The 26,659-nt window shown below is 39.7% G+C and overlaps 5 protein-coding genes across 5 annotated transcripts; 3 read left to right on the top strand and 2 right to left on the bottom strand.

The window, feature by feature from the left end:
* Positions 1-298: 298 nt before the first annotated feature.
* On the top strand, positions 299-3,339 carry LOC145433901 (acidic fibroblast growth factor intracellular-binding protein B-like). The gene has a single exon (XM_080311155.1). It carries the CDS (start codon positions 1,058-1,060, stop codon positions 2,117-2,119), a length of 1,062 nt encoding a protein of 353 aa, XP_080167281.1. The 5' UTR covers positions 299-1,057; the 3' UTR covers positions 2,120-3,339.
* A 38-nt stretch (positions 3,340-3,377) lies between these two features.
* On the top strand, positions 3,378-7,479 carry LOC145433891 (uncharacterized). Its single transcript, XM_080311145.1, has one exon. It carries the CDS (start codon positions 3,378-3,380, stop codon positions 6,615-6,617), a length of 3,240 nt encoding a protein of 1,079 aa, XP_080167271.1. The 3' UTR covers positions 6,618-7,479.
* LOC145433897 (malonyl-CoA decarboxylase, mitochondrial-like) lies at positions 6,603-8,733 on the bottom strand. Its single transcript, XM_080311151.1, has 6 exons — positions 8,154-8,733; positions 7,901-8,088; positions 7,737-7,842; positions 7,481-7,682; positions 7,251-7,409; positions 6,603-7,172 (listed from the first exon to the last, which is right to left on the bottom strand). Exons 1-6 carry the CDS (start codon positions 8,514-8,516, stop codon positions 6,682-6,684), a joined length of 1,509 nt encoding a protein of 502 aa, XP_080167277.1. The 5' UTR covers positions 8,517-8,733; the 3' UTR covers positions 6,603-6,681.
* Positions 8,734-13,713: 4,980 nt separating this feature from the next.
* Positions 13,714-21,100, top strand: LOC145433902 (ras-related protein Rab-35-like). Its single transcript, XM_080311156.1, has 6 exons — positions 13,714-13,856; positions 15,728-15,778; positions 16,459-16,582; positions 17,123-17,247; positions 17,750-17,874; positions 20,289-21,100. Exons 1-6 carry the CDS (start codon positions 13,805-13,807, stop codon positions 20,415-20,417), a joined length of 606 nt encoding a protein of 201 aa, XP_080167282.1. The 5' UTR covers positions 13,714-13,804; the 3' UTR covers positions 20,418-21,100.
* Positions 21,101-24,518: 3,418 nt separating this feature from the next.
* On the bottom strand, positions 24,519-26,639 carry LOC145433873 (acyl-coenzyme A amino acid N-acyltransferase 2-like). The gene has a single exon (XM_080311128.1). It carries the CDS (start codon positions 26,637-26,639, stop codon positions 25,371-25,373), a length of 1,269 nt encoding a protein of 422 aa, XP_080167254.1. The 3' UTR covers positions 24,519-25,370.
* Positions 26,640-26,659: the final 20 nt, after the last annotated feature.

The following is a 26,659-nucleotide window of genomic DNA, read 5'->3' as shown; positions in this document are numbered from 1 at the left end:
CAACTGCAAAATATTCAGTCAAACGGCTGTGTAGTAGGTATCTCTTCGTCTTCTTAAAATTGTTTTTTCGTCATAATACCTGGAAATACACCCGAAAACGGTCGTTTACGTGCATTTGTCATTGAATACATCACCAAGAAACAGTATGTCAAGAGGTTCCTGAATATGCCGATGTAATTTCCAAAGCACAAAATGTAATGACCCCCGAGTATATTTTCATGATTCACACAATCACCGATTTTCGCCAAAAATTCTAATAGAATCACAGTGGTACAAATACTTGCGAGGACTTGCCTTACCAACCAATGTCCTATGCAGCCGTTCAGTTGTCATTGATCGAGTTTGTATCGAACAATATTTACCCATTCTTCATATAGATCTTTATCGTAACAAGATAAAATAGTATCCTGGTAATCTCCATAGAGCTATACCTGATTACTTTTACTTGGTGGGTGTCTGATTAGTGATTTCGAAAATCTTAGGAATAAATTGAATTGAACATGCTGTAGGCCAAGGTGGGTGCTTATTAAAAGATTACCCTTAGTCGTTTCGACACCCTCCTATATATATCTTTTCATTATAACGCAATCGTATGGTGTATTGATTTGATCGAAATTTTAAGAAAATGATGATGATATGTTGAATGCTATGCTTTTTTCTGATATAATGAAAATAGTTTTGCTAAAATCTATTTATTCGAATGTTCAATTTATGCATCACAATGATGAAGAAAGTGATAATGACAGATAAAAAAGTTCTAAATTGATATGACGTAACAAAAAAGTTCATTTCCTGTGATGCAATTTGTTGTGTAACTTGATTACGATTATGGAAATTGGTTCCCATCACGTAGGCCTAGTCAATGTGGTGTGAAGTCTGAGCTACTTGTCTTGTATCTCCAGTCCGGAGTCCGCAGTCACTACATCCACATCAGGGTAATAGACTGTCATTGATATTTATATTGGTGATGTAACATTTCTAAACCCCTTCACACAGACTGTAATTAATACGTGGTTGCATCTCCATATAAGTTTCCAAGATTTTAAGTGAAAATACCATGGAATTGCAACCAGACATTGACATATTTGTCGGAAATAACACAATCATCGATTTAACGTTGTACGATCTATGGCTCGGGTCAAAGCCACCTAGCGAAGCCGTAAAGTTAAAGATGAAAAATCAGCAATCGCCTGCTTGCTCAGCCGACCTTTTGATGAGCGACATTTTGGACCAGTATCGAACACTTGGTCTACTAGAAAAGTACTTGAGAAAACCGTTGACGCTGGCTCATCAATTATGTTTCCAACTATCTCAAGATATGCAAAGAGAGCTCATAATTCGGTATTTCAACTTAGACCACGCTGTCATTCGCGAGCTGTTGGGAAAGAAGCTGTCACGCAGCACCTACCAGAATATGGACGAGGTGGCGGACAAGACAGGCATCAACCACCGGTGCTGTCTCCGTCAGTTTGAGAATTGCCGACGAGTGTTCAAAGCTGTGGAGGACCAACCCGGGTCTTTGGTTGATAATATATCGCAACTCTTTCTGTTGCCGAAGGAACTATCTTGGGCCTACGCGACAGTTGTCTTTCTGGCTAGTCACAAATTCGAATGTACCAAGCGAAAGCTCAGTCACATGACGTTAAATCACTTTGTTACGTGCGTCAAGCACTTGTCGGAACATTGGACGAGTAATTCCGATGGAGAATTTTCTGCTGTCAACGACGGAAACATCGATATCGACCGTGAATTTCTGCATGACCTACGTGCATCTAAATTTTTGTCGTCGGACAAGGATACTCTTGATAAAATAAAGGAGAGCTTCTCAAATAGAGCCGACGATGAATCGTTCCATAGTTGTAGGTCTATGTGTCGATCAATCACGGTAATAGGATCGGGTCTATACCACACGAAGGACTTGAGAGATTTTTTTATCGATATCGTTGAGAAAATTGTGGAACCAGCCAGATCATACCACTGGAGTCGTGGTACGGTAGAAGAATTTCTTGTTAACTTCACGAGAATTACCAGTCAGCATCCTCAAATAATGTCTTGCAAACAGGCTTGGTTGAGATTTATGGATGGTCTCACCTGTTGTGTTTTGCAAGCATACTATTGATCCGTATTGGGATGACTCGAGCTTGAGACTTGACTTGAGTCACTTTACAAAAATGACTTGACTTGACTTGACGCTTCGGAAATACGGATTGAATCGTGACTCCAAGTAAAATTTACGGGTCAATTCCAAGCCATCAAAGTGATCAGTGTCGACTAAATCGCTGTAGTTCAATCTTGTCTGGATTGTTAACAATACGCCGGTGTGACCTGTGAGTGCGTCCAATCACTCAATGATTGTGCGTTTTATCGAGTTTTTGTAACCTTCTATTCGTATTCTATCCTTTATTTTGGGGTATGCTGATAATTAGTGACTGGGGAGACTATACCGTTACTTGCGTACGTAGTTTAGCAGTTCTATGTTACATACGTAAGCTGGGGTGAGCGATACAATGCCCTTTTGCGTGTATACTCGACTGTATCTGTATTTAAAACAGCTAGCAAAATGCAATGACTTTGAAAATTCTACATGACTTGACTCGAGTCACCTTTGCAAATCGATTTGACTTGACTTGCGTCAAAATGTGCAATGATTCGAGATGACTTGATCTGACTCTAAGGTACTGACTTGATCTCAACACCGCTATATTATACTGTAGGAATTATCTAGCGGTACGCTTATGCAACCTTGTGCAAAATATTATTCTTACTGGCATTCATATTTCACTAACTAAAAATATTGCTTGTATTTCTATTTGCGAGCATACGTTTGTATTCGCATTGTAGGCTATTTAAACTGCTCAAAGTAAATTAGCACACTCGAGTGCCTTTAGTAAAATATCTTGATACTTCTTCTTTCCTGACCCCAAAACCAAACCTTACTCAGAGTCAGCGGTGCGCATCGTTCAAGTGTCATGTGAAACACTGATAGTATCCATAGTCATGGGGATCACGGTGTATCGAAGAAGTGCTCAAAACTTCGAATAAATAGGTCTACATGTAGGCCTATTCATTAAAAAGTTAAGGCCTATAAGAAAACATGGAAGCATTGGTTGTCCTGCTTTATTTCGCCTGATATCACCATGCAGTTAATCAAGTAGGCTCTACTGTTAATAAATTTTGTCTATTTCGAGTGACCCCCCCCCCAACCAGAACCTACAACTTTAGCAATATGATATGGCTTGATAAATATTCAAATATTCTGTTTGAAAATTATCTCTTCCTACAGTCAGCCAATCCTTCGCTGAATGGATGATTATCATCATGTGTTATTCAATTTTCAGATGCGTTTTGAAACCCAAGCAAATTAGTGTGAATGCGTCATGGCGAAGCGGTACAAATTAACTAATCCACTGACAATACCGAGGAATGATTCAAAGTTGAAGGACCCACTGCCTCAAACAGGCGAGGAGGAGGAAGACAGATCTTCAACCGTGGTGGATGAACGTGGTACGATAACAGGAATACCAGTTCTCGTACCTAGCGACGACAAAGATGTCATGCATGCCATCAGGCTTAGAAAGCAGTATTTACGGGACACTGGTGTTGCCGGTCACATGAACAAACTAACTCTCGATCTCCTGTTAAGCGATGAATTGCCGTACAATCCATATCCCGGATTCATCCGGAGATTTTCGAAAATTTCGGAAAGATTCCACACTCGCAAAAAGACATTGACAGAAATCCATCAAAGCCTATCGCAACCTTTGGTTCTTGACACTAAAAGTAGCGTTATCGCGGGATACAATTCCCCTGATTACGGTATCTGGGGATTGCGGCATATTGTGATGGTGTTGAATCCAAAGAAGCTGTCACTACTTACCGACATTCTGAAGAATCTGCTGGATCACTCTCACGTGAAGAATGCTACGATCATGTCTTCTGTCAAAGGTCCGGCCGTGTTTTTCGGGTCATTTCACGATGCGTGTTACAGCGTCAATGTACTGGCTGTTGTCTTGGTGAGTGCGTCGACAGTAGAAGATGCGGCTTACAGTTTTGCCATGTCCATCATCGCTGATTTGAAATCAATTCATAAAGAGAGTAGCCACAAAATATTATCGGTGGAAGTTAACGTTACTGAGGAAGATGAAGCGATAAAAAAGTTTTACATCCTAAACGATCTTGAACAAGCGCTATCGTCTGACACATCTGTTCCGTCAAAAAATGAATTGCTAAAACAGATCGCGTTGGCAGCAACAAAGAAGCAAGACTGTACTGTAAATTTAATGGTAGACTGTAAGAATAACTCGATGCCGTTGAAAGTGGGACACATGCGTGTGTCGAAGTCCTATCGCCTGCTTGCCATATTGACAAAAAGCACGAGTAGCAGTAAGGTCGAATGCTTTTATGCCGGCGCCCCATATCAAGCATTGCACGAAGGATTTTTTGTTGTGAAATCAGAAGCCGAACTGTACGTAACCACGCTGCAAAAACACTCCGGATACCGTTCTCCGTTGCAGTCCAATGTAATATCTACGATTGAAGAGAACTGGCAGCAAAATATCGCAGGTCGCCAGATTGAGTCGAACATCACGACAGTCACTCATCATGGAATATTGATGGAGAGAATACAAAATCTGGTGAAACCAATCACGTCCAGAAAAGAGGACTCGTTATCAATCGAGATATTCCGCATTTGCCAAGGGTTGGGCATGAGACTTGTGAGGATTTCTGTACTCGTCGACGCAATGATTGACATTCTAGACAGCCAGCCGTTGAAATCCTCGACCGACATGATGAAGCAGACGTTGCAGCAGTATAACGATCATTTAACCGAGTTCTTTGATTCCCATGACACTGCTGCGGGCTTTGGGAAGGAGACGTTGCTGAGAATCGTAAGTGACATTGACGCTGCCCTGATTGATCAGAACGAGGATACCGTGAAGTCGTTATTACTTCTAAGCCTGTCATATTTGAAGGCATTGTCGATCGGTCTTAACTCAGACGCTATCGATGGATTTCCAACTATACACCAAACGCTAAAGCAAATCGATTCCGCGTTTGGAACTAAATTTGGACAAAATCTTGAAACCGACGTCAGCCTCGATAAATACCGCCATAAGTTGGAGACCGACACATTCGCAGACGTGGAAAGAAAAATTGTAAATGTGGCAGAGTCTTCCAGTAGCAAAACGGGATTGGACATACGTCAAGCCAAAAGATTGCAGTATTTGATGGATATCCGTGTCGATCAAGTATGGGAAAGCTTTTTAAAAGATCTTTTCATGTCAAAGAGTAGCCTGCCGCCTAATCCCTGTCCCCTACTTATCGCATGGCTGAGAGCAGGATCCTTGCAGGTGCAAGTTCATCGGGAAGAAGACAAGAAGCTTATTGGGAAAGTCTTCACTGTCACGCCGAAGGTGTTTGACGCTGAATTGAAGCTATATACGATATCTGGTGTATCAGCTTTCGGGAACCTTGCTGCGATGGCAGGTGTCAATTCGACTGGCTTCAAACGAACAAGCACGATCGCGGCGACCACTAAGATCAGCTCTGCATTGCCGCAGTCCAAGAGTAACACATCACTGGGAAGACAATTTGATTTGAAGGTTCTCTCGGCTTTGTCGGGCAATTCATTGTTGCTGAATTCTGCCACGCCATATCTTTCGCAGGTTTGCACCGTGGACCACTGCCTTATCGTGGGTCCCGAGGGGCTGGAAATAGACGGACTGTCTTTTTTGACAGCCGTATTAATCAGTTTTCTCAAAAATCTGAAAGAAAAAGGCTTGGTCGCGACAACCGCAGTGTTTGGTGACACGAGTGTGGATTTAACGGAGTTGGAAAATTCTTCTGTTGGATTTGAGAGTCAGGTCGCATCGACGTTATCCACGCATGAGCCCTTCGTCATTAATATTCTGGTTCCTATGGATTGGAGGTTCATACTGGTGAAGAAGAGAGTTCACATATATTACTTCAGCGATGCCACAAGCAAAATTTCGTTTTCGACAAATTATGACAATTCACTCAATTACAATCAAGTGTTTCTTTCTAGCACCGACGCGATTGACTACGCAAAACGCATTGCATCGACAAAAAAATCTGTTAGTTCACTGGCTATGGCAATTGTCGATAGCGCCAGCAAACAGAATTGGAATGAACTGGTGCAATTCGTGTCGGCATGGTGCTGTGACACAAAAAATCCAACCACGGAGTTGACTTTGTTTGCGTGGCGATTTTTTCACAGCCCCTGTGGAGGATTGTCATATCTGATAGCTGTCGGTGAAGCTTTACAAGAGACTGTGTTGCACATGGATGCCTTTTCAAAAGATAAATTGATGCAAAAAGTACCAGTGTCCATGCTTTATGGGTTTAGAAATGGCCTGCATAAGTTCTTATCTGCAAAAAGTACTATGGTTCCATCAGCTTTGAATGTGTATTGCCAAGACTTGCTGCAGAGTTCTGCACCCTGTAATCTAAACGAGTACACCGCTGACATCGACGTGGATAGTTTGTCCAAAGCCTTATCTCACGTGACTGGAATTTTAATTTCTGTTCTCGATAACCTGGCTTCAGATCTTTTGCATTGTACACCTTCCTTCAAGACACTATTCAAGGGTAATTAGTCGAATTTATTTATCACAGTGATTTTGTCAGGTCCGTCAATCAGCAGCATGATCAAGAAATTATTCACAAATTGCTCCTCTCGTCCGCACGCAACAGTTTGTTGACATATTCTGAAACTGGTATATTATGATTGCCGATATAGTCTGCAGAATTACTGGGCATATCTTCGAGGTAGTAGCGGTAATTCACCATAATACCGCACGAATTTTGCATGCCCGACAGTGTAGTGTCACCCATCCAATTTAACCGCCATACTACTGCGCCGTTCTTCAGATGGAAGTTGGTGACCGCATCTAAAGCATACCCCCTTCGCTTGACTTTGCAGATGTAAAACGCACACAGCTTCATTAATATATCCTTGACTGACGTGGCCAGATCTGCGTTTTGGTTCAGAAGTCGAAGATTTTTTAGCAAATGCACCAGTAAACTAATCCCGTCTCCTTTGTGATTGATCAATTGGCATGCTTTCTGTAACGATATTGTATCGTCATCATTGATAATTTGTCTTATTTTGTCATTTCTACCAAGTTCCGATAGCAGCCACTTTCGAAATCCTGTATAGAGACAATCAATTTTATGTATTTTCTATATGAAGTATCACTGTTATTTACACTGTGAAAATATCGTATCACCTGGTATTGGAGATAGGCTTGAATATACATTAAGCTGTGGAAGCTCTGTTTTCAGTGATTGCACAACCGATTGTATTAGGTACGCTCCAAGTTCGATACCTTGAAGTCCTTTCTGTGTGGCAGTTATTGAGTAGAATATGGCACATTCAGCTGAGTTTTCTAGTAAGTAAAAAAAATATACCATCAGTATCAGCCTATATTGAAATAAAATACAATTTGAATATGCGAACCAGCGGTGTCTTCCTTAGACTTATAGTTGAGAATGTCAGTGATGTTATCAGATATAGTCTCTGTCAGTGCTACATGCAGAACTATCAATGGTTCTTCTGGCATATTCGCATGAAAAAATGCGTAACACCTTCTCTTTGGCCCAAGGCGGTGTTTCAGGTCCATCCAGTTCCGAACTGCATGAACGGCTTCATACTCTGCAAGCTAGTTTGAAGTTATGTTTAATAATATAGCCACAGAGATTCTTGTTTATCCTACTTTTTCTAATATCGCTGCTGGGGTGCTCCAGCTGATTTGCGACAATTGCAAAAGTCCAACCGAAAACCACATACCGAGAATATCGCCAATATGTTCGTTCAGGTTCCTTCGAAAATTATGTATTTTTGTAGAAGAACCAAAATTATATCAAGTTTCTCAATTACCTGAGACCTTGGATTTCTGTAGTACACAAGTCCTGATTTTTAGCAGCATGCATAGAATCGTATCTCATGTCAATCAACAGCTTCACTCCGTTTCTCAAAGTACCAAGTTGTGTCAGTAAAGAGTGATATGCGGGCTTCAGAGATTTATTGAGCTTCATTTCCAATTGCTGAATAGACGGGTCGTCTCTCTGCAAAGTATTTGGTAAATTAATGTGAGAATGTGTCATTGCTTACGGTATTAAAATTTACCTACAGAATTATCATTCATTTGGACAAGCGTGCGGCATTGCTGCGCAATCATCTGTGAATCACATCCATAATCCTTCGCCAACAGAGACAATATTTTTGTCCTTGATTGAATATCCAAGGTTTTATAGAGATCAGAGAACTTCCCGATGTCGTTCCTGCGTACAATTCGACCGGCTTCGCGCTTCCTCTGTTCGTTTGAAAGTGGGTGTAGGATGTCCCTGACTACTGTATCGATACGTGAGGTGCCCTTGTTATGCACCATTCTTGTCAACGAATTAAGTTTATCGCCCGATGGCCATGTCTTAGCGATACGCAGGCTGAATTTCAACATGACACCAGCCAGATCAGTGAGTAGCAATATTAACATGTCATTATATTTTGTTTACATTTACACACATAGCCGGAAGCTTTATTTCACGGGACGGGACTTCCCGAGTTGAATCTTACTACGTCCGAGATGCATAGACGTTGGCAATGGTTCACAATTATTTATTAGACATTATTTCTAATTTATTCACCATAGGCGTCCAAAACTTACTTCTTTATACGTTCTGTGAAATAGATTTCTCCTTAGATCGTGTAGTAGAAGCTAGAAGGACCACATTGAGAAGCGGCCTCGGATTTTTCAACAGCAGCACCTCATCGCTCCAGCGAATACGCCCGACTGCCTTCGTTATGTTGGAGTTGCGATCGAAGAATGCCAAAACAGCTACGCCCGATGTGTCAATGGAATGGTCGGATGTAATTTTGAGGTATGCGTCGGGGCTAAAAGCAGTTATTGAAGATTGGTTACGTCGTCTTGAACTAGAAAGTATAACTGATTTGGAACATACACATTTTAGATGTTTAGAGGCGGGTTGATTGGACATCTGTATTTTGTTGCATAATTGTGGAAAGGCCATTAAAATAACGGCGCGATATCTGTTGAAAACTGATTTTTGTCAATAACTTGTCGCAATGCAACATTAACCTCTTATGAACAGTTTAACAAGACTTAGGATCTCCCGCATTGCAAAATTAAAACTATAATGATTGATGCAGCTAAAAAAAAAATGAATCAAGAACATTATGCTCTGTTGTGTTGGGTATCCCAGCCTAAACTGTGATAGGAAGTAGAAAACTTCCTCGCCAAGGTCGAAAATGCTTTCCATTAATTGGATATTTTACTAAACAAACTCAACCTATGTGCTAAATATTGGCACTAACCAGACGCGAAGGTACAACACCCGTATTTGAAAAATATGCTTTAATAAAGATGGTGTGAAAATATATAATAGTGAACTGTTGCATTTCAATGATATGAATGTGAATCAATTTTATCCCCAAAGGGAGCCAAATGAATTGAAACTTGAGCCATTAATTTTTCTCTATATAACGACTAATTATATCATTTCTCTAAACATCGTAGTATTCTGAAGTCTGAGATGTCTGGTTCCCAAGAAAAAATAATATAACAGCATAATATCCAATATACAAAAATATGTGTAATCATAAATTTATAATGTTTATATATAATTGTTTATTATAGTAATAAATCTACTGATAAACTGTTATGATTTGTACATAGGACACATCATTTAGGCCTCTATCCATGAATTAGTTTCTGCAATCAGATAAATAACTTTATATTTATACGCTGTAGTTATGTATTTGGAAAACATTGATTCAAGTAATGTGTCTTATAATAATAATTATTTGCAAAAAAAATGCTTCAAGATGTCTATTGTGATATGGGATCACCTGAGAAACTTTCTAAATACAGTCAAGCATTTTATGGCTGTTACCAACCTAATTTCAAAGATTTCAGTACTGCCGATAATAATAGCTGACTATTTGAAGGCAGCATTTGACTTCCAGTTGAGCACATATAGACCTATTTAATCATCAGTTAGTTGCGATTTTCGATGCCATCACATTTCGTTATCCAAATATTTGCAAAGTTCTTGTTAAATTATATTCGAGTAGAACCTAGTATATCGATAGATTTGCATCATTTTAGAGGGAGAAAGGATGGTCATGCACAGACTTGGACAACTAGATAATTCTAGTTGTCTAATTTCACTAAATTAGAGCGAAATGCCCATAATCTAATTCTAATCTAATTTGTAAAATGTATGTGTGCTCTAATTCTAATCCTAATCTAATTTGTGAAATGTACTTATGCTCTAGTTCTAATTCTAGTCTAATTTGTGAAATGTTCCTATTCTCTAATTTTAATTCTAATCTAATTTACGGTTTGCCTGAAAATGCCTCTTTTTCCTAGGTATTTTGAAGCGAGAATATCCCTCTCACGTAGGGAAATCCAGTGCCAAGCTGCCATTGCATTGCTTACACCGTACAGTCATAGTAGTTATTGTGATGAATAATAGCCATGCTGGCATAATAGCTTGTAGTCTGCGAACAACATGCTAGTTTCGATCACAAACAGAACGACAGCAACGAAAATGAGATAGTTAATACAGGCTTATTCACTTTCATGCCCTCAACTACACCAGAAAAAGAGGATGATTGCTTCAGCATGTGTAAATACTTAATTTCGCATTCTTCCGAAATCACAAATCAGATAGCCGCAAAATGTGACCTCGCGAGCCGCGTGTTAGTGACCCCTGTTATCGTGCAAAACGAGCCAAGCTTGACGTACAGACGCTAACCATTCTCTTGGTTATACGAATGCACTGTGAATTGAAATGAACTTGATTTATGCTGTATTGATTTATCAATCATAATTTCATTCAATTTCCAAGTTTTTGCGAATTCAGTAATTCTAATTCTAATCTAATTCGGAAAAAACTGTGTAGCTCTAATTCTAATCTAATTTGGAAAAAGCTGTGGAGCTCTAATTCTAATTCTAATCTAATTTTAAAAAAGCTGTGGAGCTCTAATTCTAATTCTAATCTAATTTGTAAAAAACTGTGTAGCTCTAATTCTAATTCTAATCTAATTTGGAAACGCTGAAAATTTTCTAGTTGTCCAAGTCTGGTCATGCAGCATGCACCCCCTATAATGAATTGATGATCACAAGAAAAAAGTTTGTAGGTGTACTTTCTTGTAGCACCATTAACCTTTCCACAATTACAAGAGAATGCAACTTAATAGGCCTATTAAACGTTATCACAATTCATAAGTAATTGCTAATTTAGTTTGTTCTAGGACTGTAGATCAGGGCCGTAACATCACTTTGACAGCCCGCCCCCCCCCCCCAAAAAAAACGTTGGTCTTGGGCCAGCGGTTCTCAACCTTTTTTGACACGCGCCCCCCTTGGCGATGGTCAAAAAAATTGCGCCGCCCTGGCCCCCCTTACATTTATCGTCATGTCAAAAAGATCAAGCACATCATCTAATACAGAGGTGGGCAACCTTCCTGCTAATCATGGCCGCATTGCAATTACTTATGTAGCCTAAGGCCGCATTCCAGGGCATAGCCGCAATGAAAGATCTGGAAGCAAAATGCCTATGGTAAACTGTCCATATTCATTTCCGCTGAACTCCGGACTATTCTACTTTTCACAACGGCCTATTGTACGCACTGAAATCGCGAGTGGCAATGTTATGAATAGTTGCTGGGAGTGCGAAAATTTTTCAGAGCCGCGAATAAATTGTTATTCCTTGAGGATTCCCATTCCTGCTCAATTAAGAAGGGTGCTACTGCATTAAAATCGAAAAATGAAGTGTTGTTAAATTGCGCAGAGCGGGAAGAAAATTTCAAGATTATATAAGATCTCTCAAATTCGGGAGTGAATTCGTAATTGCAATTTGCATGTCTACGGCTGCCAACTCATACTAATTGAATTAGGCGTCGACGGCCGCACAACTTGCCTTCTACGGCCGCATGCAGCCGTACGGGCTGCCAACCCCTGATATAATAGTATACATGAGGTATATCTTGCGCCAATTTTGAATCCGCATTACAGTTGTTTAGTCTTTTACATTGCTGACAAACTTCCCCAAACTTGTTTGAAAATAATAAAAAACCATTGAAGTCATCAATTGATTTCAAGGTAGGTTGCACTGAGACTAATCCTGATGCTGGTAGTGACTACAGAGAGCACGGCGTCATTCTGTCCTGCCATGCTAAATTTGATCAGTTTTTGAAATGAATTAAATTGTGTTGATTTATAGCGAAATTGAGGGCGAAACCGGGCAACCTATATTGCATCCAAGTCTGTCTTAGGCAGTGCAGTTCGCCAGCTATCAACAACAGCTACCTAGAGCACAGAGATTTAGGCTACTGCCAAAGCTATAAAGTAATAAAGGACTTGCTCGTAGGAATATCTCTAAATCTTCAAAGAATATCAAAAATTTGCTCAAATGAAGTTGAAGTCAGCCTATACTCCGTTGAGCGCGACTGCTGCAGTTTGAGTTTGTCAAGCTTTCTAGAATACGGATCAAGTTTAATCGTCAATAATCGTATCTTCAGAATGGTTGTGAAACACATGTTTAGTCACAATTTATACAGACATTGACGAATTGACAAAAATTTCTCGTGCCCCCCCCCCCCCCCTGAGAGCCTACCGAGCCCCCCAGGTTGAGAACCTCTGCCCTATATGATGATAAACCAAAAATCGGTCATTAAGATCGGGAATTGCATATATATATATTGCTATCACTTTCTTGTCCTCTCTGCTCACGTAATCAGATTTACCGGTAGAACTGAGTGAGCTTTTATGGAAACTGTAGGGCCCGTTGGTATGACTCCGTAACGTGATGTTATTTCGTGACCTCCTGTCTGCTATATCAAAATTATAGAATCGCCCAAACGTAGGCTACTAAACTAAAAGACGCACACGATTTCAAGTTGGTATTTCTTCACTGGTATTATACAACTTTCCCTTGCGGGGTGGTATTTGTCTTGTGAGGTTCAGATTGCCAAGACAGGAACATTCGGCGCCTAATTCAACCTACCGTATATGTATTTTGTATATATAACAAAGTTTTCGGTCGGTATAAGGGCAGTCCTTTTCGGCCAAGGTTTTCTCGCTATCGATCGTTCTGGCAAACTTGTTGGTGTCGCATGTCACATGGCCTAAAACTTCATATATGTCTTGATGCATCGTGGCACGGTAATGGTCAGCGCCGATATGCCCATTTCTATTAATCTTGCGTATTTTTTCTTAGGGGAAGAGTAGGCTAGCCTACCCCAAAATAAAGATGCTATTAGCAACATAAAATTGCGCGTAGCGTGAAAAATTTTCAAAACGTTGCATAAATTTTCAAAAAATACTCTATAATTTATGCTAATTCACGAAATAATTTTGGGCCCCTTCGAGCACGGCCCCCCCTGAATTGGGGGGTTTGGGGTGCGGCAGTTACGGCCCTCTGCAGATTATTTAGTAACTTCGGTGATTGAGGCAGTCATTGTCTATACCGTATTAACTTGTCGCAGTTTTATCCTCCATTTACCTTACTCGGAATATATCTGCCTATTCCTTGACTCTACTAGTTGCTGATGATTACCCCTGACGAGTGTCAGCCGAAAATATTCAGGCTCATTTCAATATGAATATACTATGCAATTGTATATTGAAGTTCTGTACGCACCAAGAAGCTCTTCAAATATTCCTTGACAGTATTTATCAAGTCTGCTTATGGTAAAATAGGCTGTGGTTTATCTGTCACAGTATTTGTTGGAGCACGTGTTGAATGTTGTGATTGGACAATGGCAAGGGAATATGATCATCTTTTCAAATTGCTGATTATTGGGGACAGCGGTAAGTTCATTTGAAATATAGCTTGTGCCCTGCATTATGAGGATTCTTGATGACGGTCCCAAACATGATGGATCCTACTCTGAACCTGAAATTAAAGGATAATTTGAGGTCTTTCATATCACGTACTAATTTATCGCTCCTATAACTACAATACTATTTAACTGTGTAACTGCGCCATGGGGGCTCAGTATTAATGCAGTTTACTCTTGACGACAGCAACCTTATGCTTATGCACACTAAAATAGCTGTTGTTTGGGTTGATTTCTGTGAATCAATGCTTCAATTTATCCTACTGCTTACTACAAATTAAGTATCCACCATCGTATGAAGCGTCTAAATTCAACTAAGATCATGAGATGATGTGTATAGAATGAAGTAAAATGCTTGACCACTTCTTGCATCAAGTTTGTGCATAATATATAAATAGCCTATGGTACAATTGTACTCGGTTCCATTCTAATAGCATGTACCTTGTTATTGCATGTAGGCCAGGCTTACAGTATATTAACCTACACTGTCCTGCACACTGTTATTTGTCTATAATTCAAAAGTGATGGCAAGGATGCCTAATCTATGAAACACCCGTCCCACACACCACGACAATAACAACATAATGATTCCATCCCAATTTATTGGTGTTATGGTGGTGCATTTAAACCCGTTCATATGTTGGCACTATTGTCAAAATTATCAACTAATTTCCTCATACATGTCATGCATCACGAGTTGATTTGTCCTAAACTGTCATGTCAGTGCCGCACCGTTGTCATCTTTCTAACAATTATAATTATTTTGAGATCTTGCTCAGATGGCATTCTGGTTAAGTCAGAGCCATAGGTGCTAAATCCGGTTAGCCTATGTTGTTGTACAAAAGTGATCACATTCTTAATGTAAGAATAAATTAGGGTTGTGTGTATGAAAGTGATATGGAATTCTGTGTGTAGTCTTAATGCCAATAACGAGTTTTGAGCATGTATTTGAAATGTAGCATGGCAGTAAAAAACGCTATCATCAGCCAACAATTGTCTCTTGTTTTGTGTGAATGTGATGTGACTAATCTTCAGCAATTATGATGACCAAGCATCTGCATGCCCGAACTATTTGAAGATTGAGACATTTGGTCTTATCTACATAAAATGTTATCCTTGGGGGTTCTGCCTTGTAAGACTGAACTTTAAGTGCACCAATATAGATTATTATGATGCAATGATCATGTCAATACCCCACATGTGCAAAAGACATCGCTATGGACGAGCCTCTGTTGTGATTCAGTGAAAGTAGCACATCCCGATAGGCGTATTGGGCCACACTAGATAAACTGGTGATTATTTTTTTTCAGTGGATGCATATAAATTAATATATTCATGTACTGGTGATGTACTGGTGAAGAATAATACCATCCATAAACTATTCATGCTGCAATCCACAAGTTTTTGATTTTCGGGTTTGAGGCATGTAGCCTACTCGGTGCATTGTGCGATCACTCTCTGGCATCCAACTCTATTATAATACCGTATATACTATAGGCCTACCTAAAATGTGAGCATGAGCAACAATGATGCATTGAATCATCTCTACATGCAAACCGCATCATTTGGAACCTGTTCCCACGTATGACTATTCACAGTTGTACACATACCATTGATGAGTAGCAAAGTGACACTTTGTCATGATGATTCGTACGGCAATCACTCGTTCCAGCTGATAAAACGTTGAGCATTATAGGCGATTTACGTAAGGCCTAAACTATAATGTAGGCTACCATAATTAGTGTATGCAATGCTCTATCGTAATTTATAGTTGATATTGTGGTATATGTACAATAGATCACCATTCTTCTCATTCATTTGCATATTCTCCGTGTTTTCCAGGTGTTGGGAAAAGCAGCTTGCTGCTGAGGTTCGCTGACAATACCTTTTCAGGTGGGCTGTTTATAAATTCCAATTCTTCAACTTGTTGTTTGTCAGTCTCCTATTCAATTGCCTTCTCCAACTTTGTGGTGGTTTGGGATTGAAATTGAAAGCAACAATTTGAACATGCAAGAAATTGTACACCCAATGGGCACTAATGTCATGTAATTTGTGACTAGACAGTCCCGTTGACCTTACTCAGTTGTCTTTACGGTCATACCTGTTGACGACATGTATTTTTAACAGTCTCAAATTATAATGGACAGGCCTAATGTTCGATTGTTTGATGTCAGTTCAATCGCTCCAAGCTAACTATTGCCCCAAAATATCGGTTCAACCAGCAGAATATATATTCATAATTTCATAGTATGTTTCTGTATTTATTAGACGAGACCTCTCTCATGTACTGGAGGGTAGTGTAAATCACTCTATTGTTGGTTGACATCTACACTTGTACTTGGTTGAGTATTATTGTTGTATGTCATCTATTTACATGGTTGGATGCATCTATATCACCAGAAAAGTTTCTTGAAAAGGTCTTTCCAATTTTACTGGCTAGTAGACTTGAATAGGCTACTATTGTATTGTATCAAATACTGATGCTGTAGAAGCAGAAAGAGCAGATGCAAGCGATAAAAACACAATGGTCATTTCTGACAATTTCATTTTTAATCGAGGTGTTTTTCATTCAGGAAGTTACATAACCACTATCGGTGTCGATTTTAAAATTCGAACCGTCGAGATTGATGGGGAGAAAGTGAAACTGCAGATTTGGGACACTGCCGGTCAAGAACGTTTTCGAACAATCACATCGACGTAATGTCTAATTTATTTTTTTGTGTTGTTCTTTTCATTCTACATGAAATTGCAGTTTATTGTTTAGCGTCAGCAAATTATTCCCGTGCATGAAGGATTCAACCATAACTATGATTTTATATTTTTGATTTTCAATTGGTTGATTTCATGAATAATGTTAGTGTTTTAAGATCTTGTACAACTTTAGGTGTTTTTTAGTGGAATACTATATAGGACAATAAGAACATTATGTTTAACATAGTCCAATAACAGGCGCAGTCACATTGGTTAGATTAGTTACATCTCGGCTAGTGATCTGCATTATTCTGTGGTCAGGGTAAACCAAATTTGATACTCAACTGTTGTCCAGAAGCTTCTTGCTTGATACTCGAGTGCTAATGAAAATGCAGGTGTCAGTGTATATGAATCTGTTGTGAATTGACCAAGTTGGTGGAGGCAATGTTGCAACCAATAATGGCCTACAGACACCTTTATGCATCCGTACTACATGCAGTCAGGCACTAGTTGACCCAATCGTCACTGACTGAAATTCCGTTGCAGGTATTACAGAGGTACCCATGGAGTTATTGTGGTTTATGATGTACAAAGTGCGGAATCGTTTGTAAATGTGAAAAGGTGGTTACACGAAATAGAACAAAATTGCGATGTTGTAAACAAAGTATTAGGTAAGTACCATGCTTTTGTCTGACAATTAACCCCTTCTATTACCCCGATTGAGCTTAGCTCAAACGTACCTGACCACAACCTAAATCAAAACCAATGGCGGCTACACACACTTATCAGTTACACTTCATTCAGGGACATCTTCTTATTAGTGTAAGCCTTGGTACCCGTCTAAATCTAGCATCAGTGTGTATGGATGATACGACGCAATTATGACATTTAAAATCGAAATATACTTAGGAATCTTCATCTTGCCTTTGTTATAACTTTCAAGTTTCAGCACAAATTAAACTCATTTCGAGTTCAATAGAAGTCATTTTTCTCAGGCAGCTTCGCGCCTCCCCTCAGATGCTTTCACGTTTGTTTGGTGACCACTGATCTAACGGTTAAAGCTGTGAAAATAATAAAATAATTACCCCCCCCCCCCCCCTTATTGTTGATGCTTCTCGGTTGAAATTCGTCGTGATCTATCTTACCGACTGCCTCTTCTACATTCCATCACAGTGGGTAATAAAGATGATGATCCCGATAAGAAAGTTGTCGAGACGGAGGACGCGCAAAAGTTTGCCAGCCAAATGAGCGTAAGACTATTTGAAACGAGTGCAAAGGAAAATAAAAATGTAGAAGAGGTAAAGTATACGGAAAGAATATTCATGGATTTAAAAGAAAGCATATCAGTTTTTGTGTTATCAATCTTTACGTAGGTATACTTTACATTCATGTGAAACGCAATTATATTTTAGTTGCTAGGTGCTGCCGCGATTGCTCACTCTGCATCGGTAGTCACAGTTGTGCTCAATACATTCGTAGACAACACCTTCAGGAAATTGTTGTGACAAATTATACTTATAAAGTGTCTCGAACGGTCGCATAGGCATTTCACTCCGGTTTTGTTACTATATGTGACATGACGCATTATTGAAGATGAAACGGTGCAATCCGTGGCATAATTGGCGTCGCACACATTACTTTAAAATCATATGACCTGTAACTACGCAGCGGTGGCTTAATATTCATCGATGCATTTAATAAGCAAATAATATCGGGTAGCTGAATAACTATTATGTATGGCATTCGGTGATGGCATATTTCTGCCTGTTTGCTTATGCTGGATTTGTTTAATAAGGTGAAAATATGTGCATTATGTAAACAAACTCATTTGAAATCTTTGTTCCATTCCACCGGGTGATTGAGTGGTAGCATGTAATATAGGCCATCTAGTAAGCTAAATAAACTGAAAATACACACTGGCTCAGGGTATTTTAGATATGATCATGGCATGGAGAGTAAACAGCCCAATCCATAACATTATTTTCCCTAAATGATTCATTGGTCTGATTCATGCAGAGGTGATCATAAAAAGAAGGTTACCTGCAGTTCTGGATTGTGTTGTTTTAGCTCTTATCTTCGCCCACTTGAAGATATCTCATACGAAAATGAATTTGTAACTCCCTTTCCAGGCCACGCACCTGGCAATCATTAGTGGGCAACAGGTTGCATGCCACTGATCTAGGGTTATACTGTAACAGTGTTATAAGGTGGACCACAGCGCCTGCATTATATCACATGCTACAGAAAATTTCCAACACTCATTTCCCCAAGTCGACCTCGATTACATCCTCTCCTAGCTCAGTGGAGTACTGGAGTGGCCGATTTGTCCGATAGCTTTTTTGTCAGTATTGAAGTAGCACTTTCCATGTCATGCCAATTCTACTTCAAGCGGAAGTAGAAAGTGTTGATGAAAAGTGCTCGAAGTCGTCTCTGAAAACAGATTTGGCCGATGTGTCGTATAGTTTCAGCAGAGGTGCCTACTTTCAGAATTGCAAGATTTCTCTAAATTGGTACAATATCTGAGAATATATTCAGATACCACAGTAAAGGGGCTATTTTGCCAGTTATTATGCAAACATTGTCACTTGAGTAAGTAGTGCAAGTAGGCAACACCTACTTGAGCACTCCGAAAAAGTACACCTCACCCAATAACGAGGCCATGATTAGAGAACTGGGTGAATATGGTACAGGCTTTCCTGGTTTTGCCCTTACTACTTAACATTGACATTATAGGATACTCCAGGGATGTCAAATATGCATATGATTTCATCCGGCTCGCGAAGCAATTCTGAGCAGATTCAAAAATAATTGTACTTTCCAGCACATATCAAATGTTCCCTTAAATAACTCCTCAAAGACAGAAAATGCCGAGTAGATTCATGGCCACATCATAACTCTCCGACTCTGGTGTGGTGGTTTCACTCAAGTCACCGTTGAGGAACGAATCGCTGAACTTGGAACCCAGGAATTCGTTATTACCGAACCGCAAATGCCAGTGCAAAACGGTTATATGCAGGCTACAAGAAGAATATAATAGTTACACAAAATGTTGAATCCAGATATCTGTGGTCGCACTTCTTTATCACTTGTCTCAAAAGGTGCCGCCCTCCAAAGCAACCTGGATTGCGATATATGAGAATAAACCAAATTCAAATGTCACATTTACAGTTGAATCTCTTGTATTCCCCACAGCGCATACACGGGCTAACGCCTGATTACGACTGAAATAAAGGGAGCATGGAGATACCAACTTATATCGTCGTTAGAGCCACTGTTTTGGCGATTAATGACTGTATTCAATAGGCCAATTGTATTTGGTCAATTCCATTGTTTGTGAATAAAGTTGTTGCTGGGATAGAACCCCGTGATCCGCAATATAATGTCATTTCCTATATTTTATAGGCCTATAGGCTTGATAATAAAGTATTCAAGTGAAAAATTAAGGAATGGATTTTGAGGTAACATTTTGAAAGCATTTGACTGGTCAAGCATGCGTGCGATCTGGAGGTTGAGTTCGGCCCACTACGCAAGTTGTGTTAGCACCCATAGTCCCATAATTTTCCGTTGACTCCATAATTTCTAGATAATTTTAAATAGCTCTTGTATCACCACAGTTAACATGGTGTCTGGTGTCTAGCTAGTTATTTTATAACTTCTGTGTTAAAAGAAGTGCACGTTCCCAAGTGGTCCTGAAACTGCCATCTTCCTTCAGATGTTCACTGAAATCACAAGGCAGGTCTTACAAACCAAGAAATCCGAGGCCGCCAACCGAGATCAACACGCGGACAGCGTTCGACTGGACGGTAAAAAGCGTAGCAAAAAGAAGGGAGGCTGCTGCTAATGGAAAGTAACGGCGAAGATATTGTAATCTCACACAAAGGTTACAGTATCCTCCCGACGATATCTCCGTAACTACGTTTGCAGCGGACTGAAAATAATTACCGGAAAGTGCATGTCAACTTGACCCCTTTATTATATCTTCTTCTCGAAGCCCTATCGAATCCACACTCTTGTAACTACTTTCATCATGTCATTATTATAGGTCGAGTTAAAGTTCATTTTTTCCTGCATCTGACGACGTTCGATCAGCGCTCTGAGTGTGGGTCCAGTGTAGTTCTGTAACCGCGTTTTCTGCTAATTGAAAACTGATTACCATCAAAGCTGTGTTTTGTCGATATTCCCTAGCATACAGCATATGGTATAGTGTGCATCTCCTTTTGTCTATGCGCATTTTGCTCGCTGCGTCTTTGATCAAGTCTACCGGCAGTGTTTGTGTATCCGTTATCGATATGCAATGCTTATTGTTATTATACTGCTACCTACCCCATTAAGGGAGTGAAACATTGCAGTTGAGGCAACAGAATTTTATATTGCCTTCATTGCCAGTTCTCGATAAGAAATTCTACATTTGCAAAAGGTTTTCTTGTGTTCTTACGTTTCCTTTCAAATTCTATGGAGCATACTAAACCGTTTTCCATCAATGTGTTTGTTATCTATTATTGAACAAGATATCTGAAATTCATACTTCTGCCCTTGCGGACGTGACTGGTGTTCTGGTAATCGCTGTCCAAGGCAGGCTATTGTGTATCGATAGGCTGCTTTAGGGGGACTGCTGGTGAGGTCTTGGCTTGTTCCGCTTTAGCATCGCCAGGAAGAGACTCGGCTGTAGCCATGAAAGCTTCAAATTCGTTTATTATTGTTGCATCGCACAGATGAGATATCCGTTGTGACTTATCTTCAAGAACCACTGTTCCGAGCATTAGTATATTAACTAGAGTATTTGTATGACTCTGGGGTCCGAGCTTGCTATATTCAGAGTCACTACCGTACAGGGTTGTAACCAAGTCACATGGCTCCGAGTCACAAGTCGTTCTCACTTTTAAAGTTTTGATTCGAGTCAAGTCGAGTCATTTCCACTTCACCACCGAGTCAAGTCATCAAGCAGAGGGTCGAGTCCAAGTTATGGTATTATGACTCGAGTCCAAGTCATTGTGTTGACTACTCAGTAACCAGTTACTGTCTTGTTAAACCCACTGTTTATTATCTGTTTGGTGATATCGAATACTTCGCATTTATAATATGCTAATTTTCCTCACTTTTAGCAGTTTCTGGTCGCATTTTCAAGTACCAGTGCCAATAGACGAAATCGGAAGTGTTGTTACTTTACTTCATTTTGAAATTACAATGAAAAGTCAGTCTTGGCCGTCTGAGTCTCAAATCATATGACTTGGTACTAGTACTGTACTAGTACCGAGCGAGATAGTGTAATGGTTGTGCGTCCGGCTTCTCGAGCGGTAGGTCGTGGGTTCGATCCCCGGCCGGGTCATACCAAAGACTCGAAAAATGGTATCCGCAGCTATCCTGCTAGGCGCTCAGCAATCACGGATAGCATGGAGGAGAAAAAAAAACGGGGGCGCAGACTAGATGACCTCATGGGGCTGTATCGCAACTCCGTCGCCAAAGCATCTCGACGGTGCAGGCGAGAAAGAATATCATATCTCTCTCTCTCTCATGCGCAATGACTCGAGTCCAAGTGGAGTCAATACACGGATTGACTCGAGTCATTTCAGTATTTTGAGAAAATGACTCGAGTCATCAGAAAATCGTGACTCGAGTCATTACAACCCTGCTACCGTATTCATTTCTGGCACTGAGTAAAATCAATACCACGAGTGATATCGACAGGCAAGACATGATATGACAGGTAATCGCCAGTTTTCAAAACTGCAAGTCAGATCTTCACGACTATTGGATGGATAATTGCAACAAAAATGGTATTTCTTCGAACTTGTAACGGCTACCGCCATATGGTGTCTATATTAGGCATGAAGTCAGAAGTGGCCAAAGTGGCGATTAACGAGTAAGTAAAAATGCAGGTATTCTAGGTGTAAGCTGCCGAAGGCAGCATAGCAGTAAAAGCTTGAAACACTGCGCCCGCAAGGGCGCAGTCTAGGGCTTCCGCGAATGGATCCACCAGATTCCTTGTCGGGGTTTAATGAGAATGTATTATATATGCTGCACAACAATTTGGTTAACAAGACGTTCTGGTGTTTTACGATAGGATCTTCCTCGGCCTAGAAATCTGAAGTAGAAGTTGTCATGTCCACTTTAAGTAGTGCGAGTAAGCAAAATCTACATGAGGTACTTTGCTAGATTACTACTGACTGACTGCCTCTGCATGAGAGAAATCGTGGTTGCGGGTTCGAGGTTGCCTCCAGAATTCCTATACGTAAGTGTTGCAGATTTATCTAGGCTCAGCCATCTCATCCGCGTAAGCGGTGTCATATAAAAGTCAAGTGGGCCGTGCTACAAGTCGGCAACTATGGAATATAAATGAAGTAAATGACCATGGTAGTCGACAAACACCATGATTACCAGAAACAAAAACAAAATGTTAAACAATTTTTAACAGTAAACAACAGTGGTGTGTAAATTAACTGTTATTCAACTTTTTAGTCATAGCATGAACGAACTGAACATGGAATAGTAAGTGTGATCGATGTCTCGTCATTTTTATTGACAGCAGTACTATGCAATTTTGAGCAGAGGTGGTCAGTAACGAAGTACTTCTACTTTTTCGAAGTACTCAAGTAGTTTTCCTCTACTTCTGGTACTTACTCAAGTAGATCTGATTTTCGCTGCTTCTACTTCGTAATATTTTGTGATCTACTTACTTACTTTTCGCTATTTTCAGTTTGTTTACTTTTCGCTATTTTCAGTTTGTTAAGTAGAAATAGTTTATTGCTCCGATCAGGAAGATAGCCTGAGGAATTTCGGGGCTGTTTTCGCGGATTATCAACATTTAGTTTTCATAAAAGTTTAGTAAAGCCCAAAATTTTCGTCGCGCTCAGTGGATACGGAGTAACCAGTATGATTTCACGAAAGTATTGGGGAATATAATTTAAGTCGTTGGTTGGCGTTCACACCGCATTGTCGCCCTTCGTCCATATGAAATATTTCATCACAGTATATATGGCTCATCATAACTTTTCAAACTGATGTTCAGCATCTACTTATCATGTCGTAATCTAACAGTCCATGGCGTGTCCTAATCTGTAAAAGGGGACTGTGAGACTTTTTTAGTTTTAGAGCTGTTTTAGCATGCCACCTTTGAAACTTTCTGGACTAAAGACATGAAATACATTTTCCGCTTTTAGAAGTAGTATGTATATTTCATTTTCCATTCCCATCATCATATACTTTGAGTTCTAATTGATATCAGTTCTTTGGTTTGGATAACATACATGTTGAAGTATAAAAGCAAGTGTAGTAATGCCTTTAATTCCCAGAAATAAAGCTACACAATATGGCATTTTTACGATCCACCATATTTTTTATTAACGTTTACTAATCTCGCAAAGTGTTTACACCGTATTCTATACAACTTCTCCGTATTGCTGTACGACTAAACTATGGGCCTTATAATATGGGGGAGTGCCGCATACCATGATATTTTCTAAAACGTGCTGCTAGAGTAAACATAGGATTAGTATCGCATTTCCACATCAATACTATCATTTTAATTCCATGATCCGGACAAATGCTTATGCTGTCGAAAATTGGATACCTCCAGGTATGCATCAATATGAATCAAGCTCGGCACTTTTCGCATAGCTCAATTAGCAGCTTTTGACAATCCATGCGAACGAATTACGATCGTTTTCACAACTACTTACTTGAGTAGATTTGAAGTCAGGAAATTCTACTTCTACTTCAAGTAGTTTTAGGTTGCTCATGGAAGAAGTACTTCTACTCGTACTTGAGTAGATTGTTTCGTCGCTACTTCTACTTCTACTTGAGTAGCCTTCTTGACTACTTTGACCACCTCTGATTTTGAGCCAACAACAACAACATTAAGATTCCATAAATCTGTGACAGTAATGAATGTAGTTTCGCTAGGTAGATCTATTCTTGCCAAAATCCATATATACCATCCCCCAAAATAATTATCATTCAATTTATTGCAAATAACTCGGTACACAAGGAAACTCATCTTGTCCTATTGCATATATAAGACCACTAGCAGTGCATAACTAGGATTATCATCATTAGGTTATAACGGAGGGTTACCATACGGCCTCTTTTGAGAGGATTTGTCCTCTTTTTTGAAAGTGTCCTCAGAGGACGCCCAAATGTCCTCTTTTATTAGGTTTTGTCCTCTTTTTTTAAGAATTTTGGTTAAATATAGGGTAAAATTCGACTGAGATACATTAAATGAGCAGAGGTAACGCTACGGTGGCTATTTCGGGAGGTGCACCGAAAATTTGACCTTTTTTTTAGTCGATCAACGGAGAATTCAACAAAAGTGTGAATTTCTGGAACTGAGTCGGAAAAATGACCAGTTTTTTCTTTTTAGTCAACCAACAACAATGTCGGGAAAATTTAACCTATTTTACCGGATTTTACTCCAGAATTGTAAGTCTGAAAATTTTGTAAAAGCATTCTCTTTTCAGATTTCCAAAATATGGTAACCCTATTATAACGTTATACAAATCAAATGTAATACCGTCACTTACAGAGTGACTTGAGCGACAAATCGGCACCATGCATACCCTCCAGTCAGTCCGTGTCCACATTATTAGCGTGGCATGAGAGACAGTGATTACTGTCCAATGTTTCAAAACTTTACCAGATTTACTGCTAATATACTAAGTCGCGATATCAATAATTTAGATTTTAGATATAGGCAAGTACAGAATTACAATTGTAAACCACTTGAATAATCATAAAAATACAGAAATGACTTTCTGATTCACAGGAGTTAAAATCTTCATGGTATTGAAACAACTGGTCTTCAAAGTTTCGCTAAATTTGTCCGCAATTTCTCTCTCAAATAAAGTAATAAATCGGACCATCCTTTACTCTGTCCAAGCGAATGGTATTTAGCAGTACCTCCCCAATTCTGAGCCATCCCCAAAATCTTGGCATATGACACAGAAGTATGAGGGGAGAATGGAGGCTCTAACAAATGACCCGCACCAGTATAAACAATGACACGGTAGTCAACTCCAGAACCCCGCAACAAGCGCTCAGCCATGACTTGATGCTTTGCTGTATTAATCGCTTTGTCATTTTCTGAAAACATGAACAAAAATGAACTCTTCGATTTGTTGTATTCAATAATTGAGCTGCAATCAGAGGACATTTGGAATTTTTCATCTATGCATCTTTTCAAAACGAGTCCATTGCTTTCAATATAAACTCTTGTCATGTCAAGTACCTTTGGTTCCCAGATTTTGCCTTTATATTTTAACATTGTGTAGTAGGCGAAAACTGGTCCATTAATAGAAATGCAGCATTTGTAATCATTGATATATGTTGCAGCAGCAAGGGCAATGGTACCCCCTGCTGATACACCAATAATACCAATTCCTCCTTTTTGTGAAGACTCATGAGCGACTAAAAAATTCTTTGCCTCTTCAAAATACTCCAAATCTATTTCATTAACTTGTTCTGGAAGGTCGTCATATGAGAAATAGGCAAGAGAAAGTGTCAGGAAACCTCGTGAAGCTAGTAATGCAGCCCTGAACTCGATGAGTCCGCCGGCACTGCCAAACAAATCAACAATTGCAGGAAATGGGCCGATGCCCTCGGGAATGAACAACGATCCACGAAGATGACCACTGCGAACAGTCGCTCTTTTCACGCCAATTGCTTTATACCGCCGCTTAACTACAATATACGATAGAAACTTTTCACCCTCAATATCTTCAAGTAATTGATGTCCATGATGCACAGTCAAGTGAACTTGAATAGGTGATACTACATCGCGTATCATGAAGCGGGTAAACTGGTGCTTATTCGCTGGCGATGGTATCATGAAGCAAAATAGACCCATGGAAGATACTCCAGTATAGGAGCCTCCTTTGCTTTCATCTCGAAAAATGTCAACAGTTCCAAAATCATCAGCTGTATAATATGCATTGCTTTCATAGATATCACCATTTTGATCAGTAACTCTTGCGACTACAGTGATGTTCTGGTGAGGATCCAAGTCGTTCACAACCAAACAGATTTCTTCATCCATGAGGGCATCCATTGGATTTGCAGTTAGCCTCACCATGACTTTGTGGTTTCAATTCC

Source organism: Botryllus schlosseri, chromosome 2 (assembly GCF_051294905.1).
Source record: "Botryllus schlosseri isolate E-star chromosome 2, Bs_hap1, whole genome shotgun sequence".
Lineage (NCBI taxonomy): Eukaryota > Metazoa > Chordata > Ascidiacea > Stolidobranchia > Styelidae > Botryllus > Botryllus schlosseri.
This window is presented reverse-complemented; position numbering and strand designations above follow the sequence as displayed.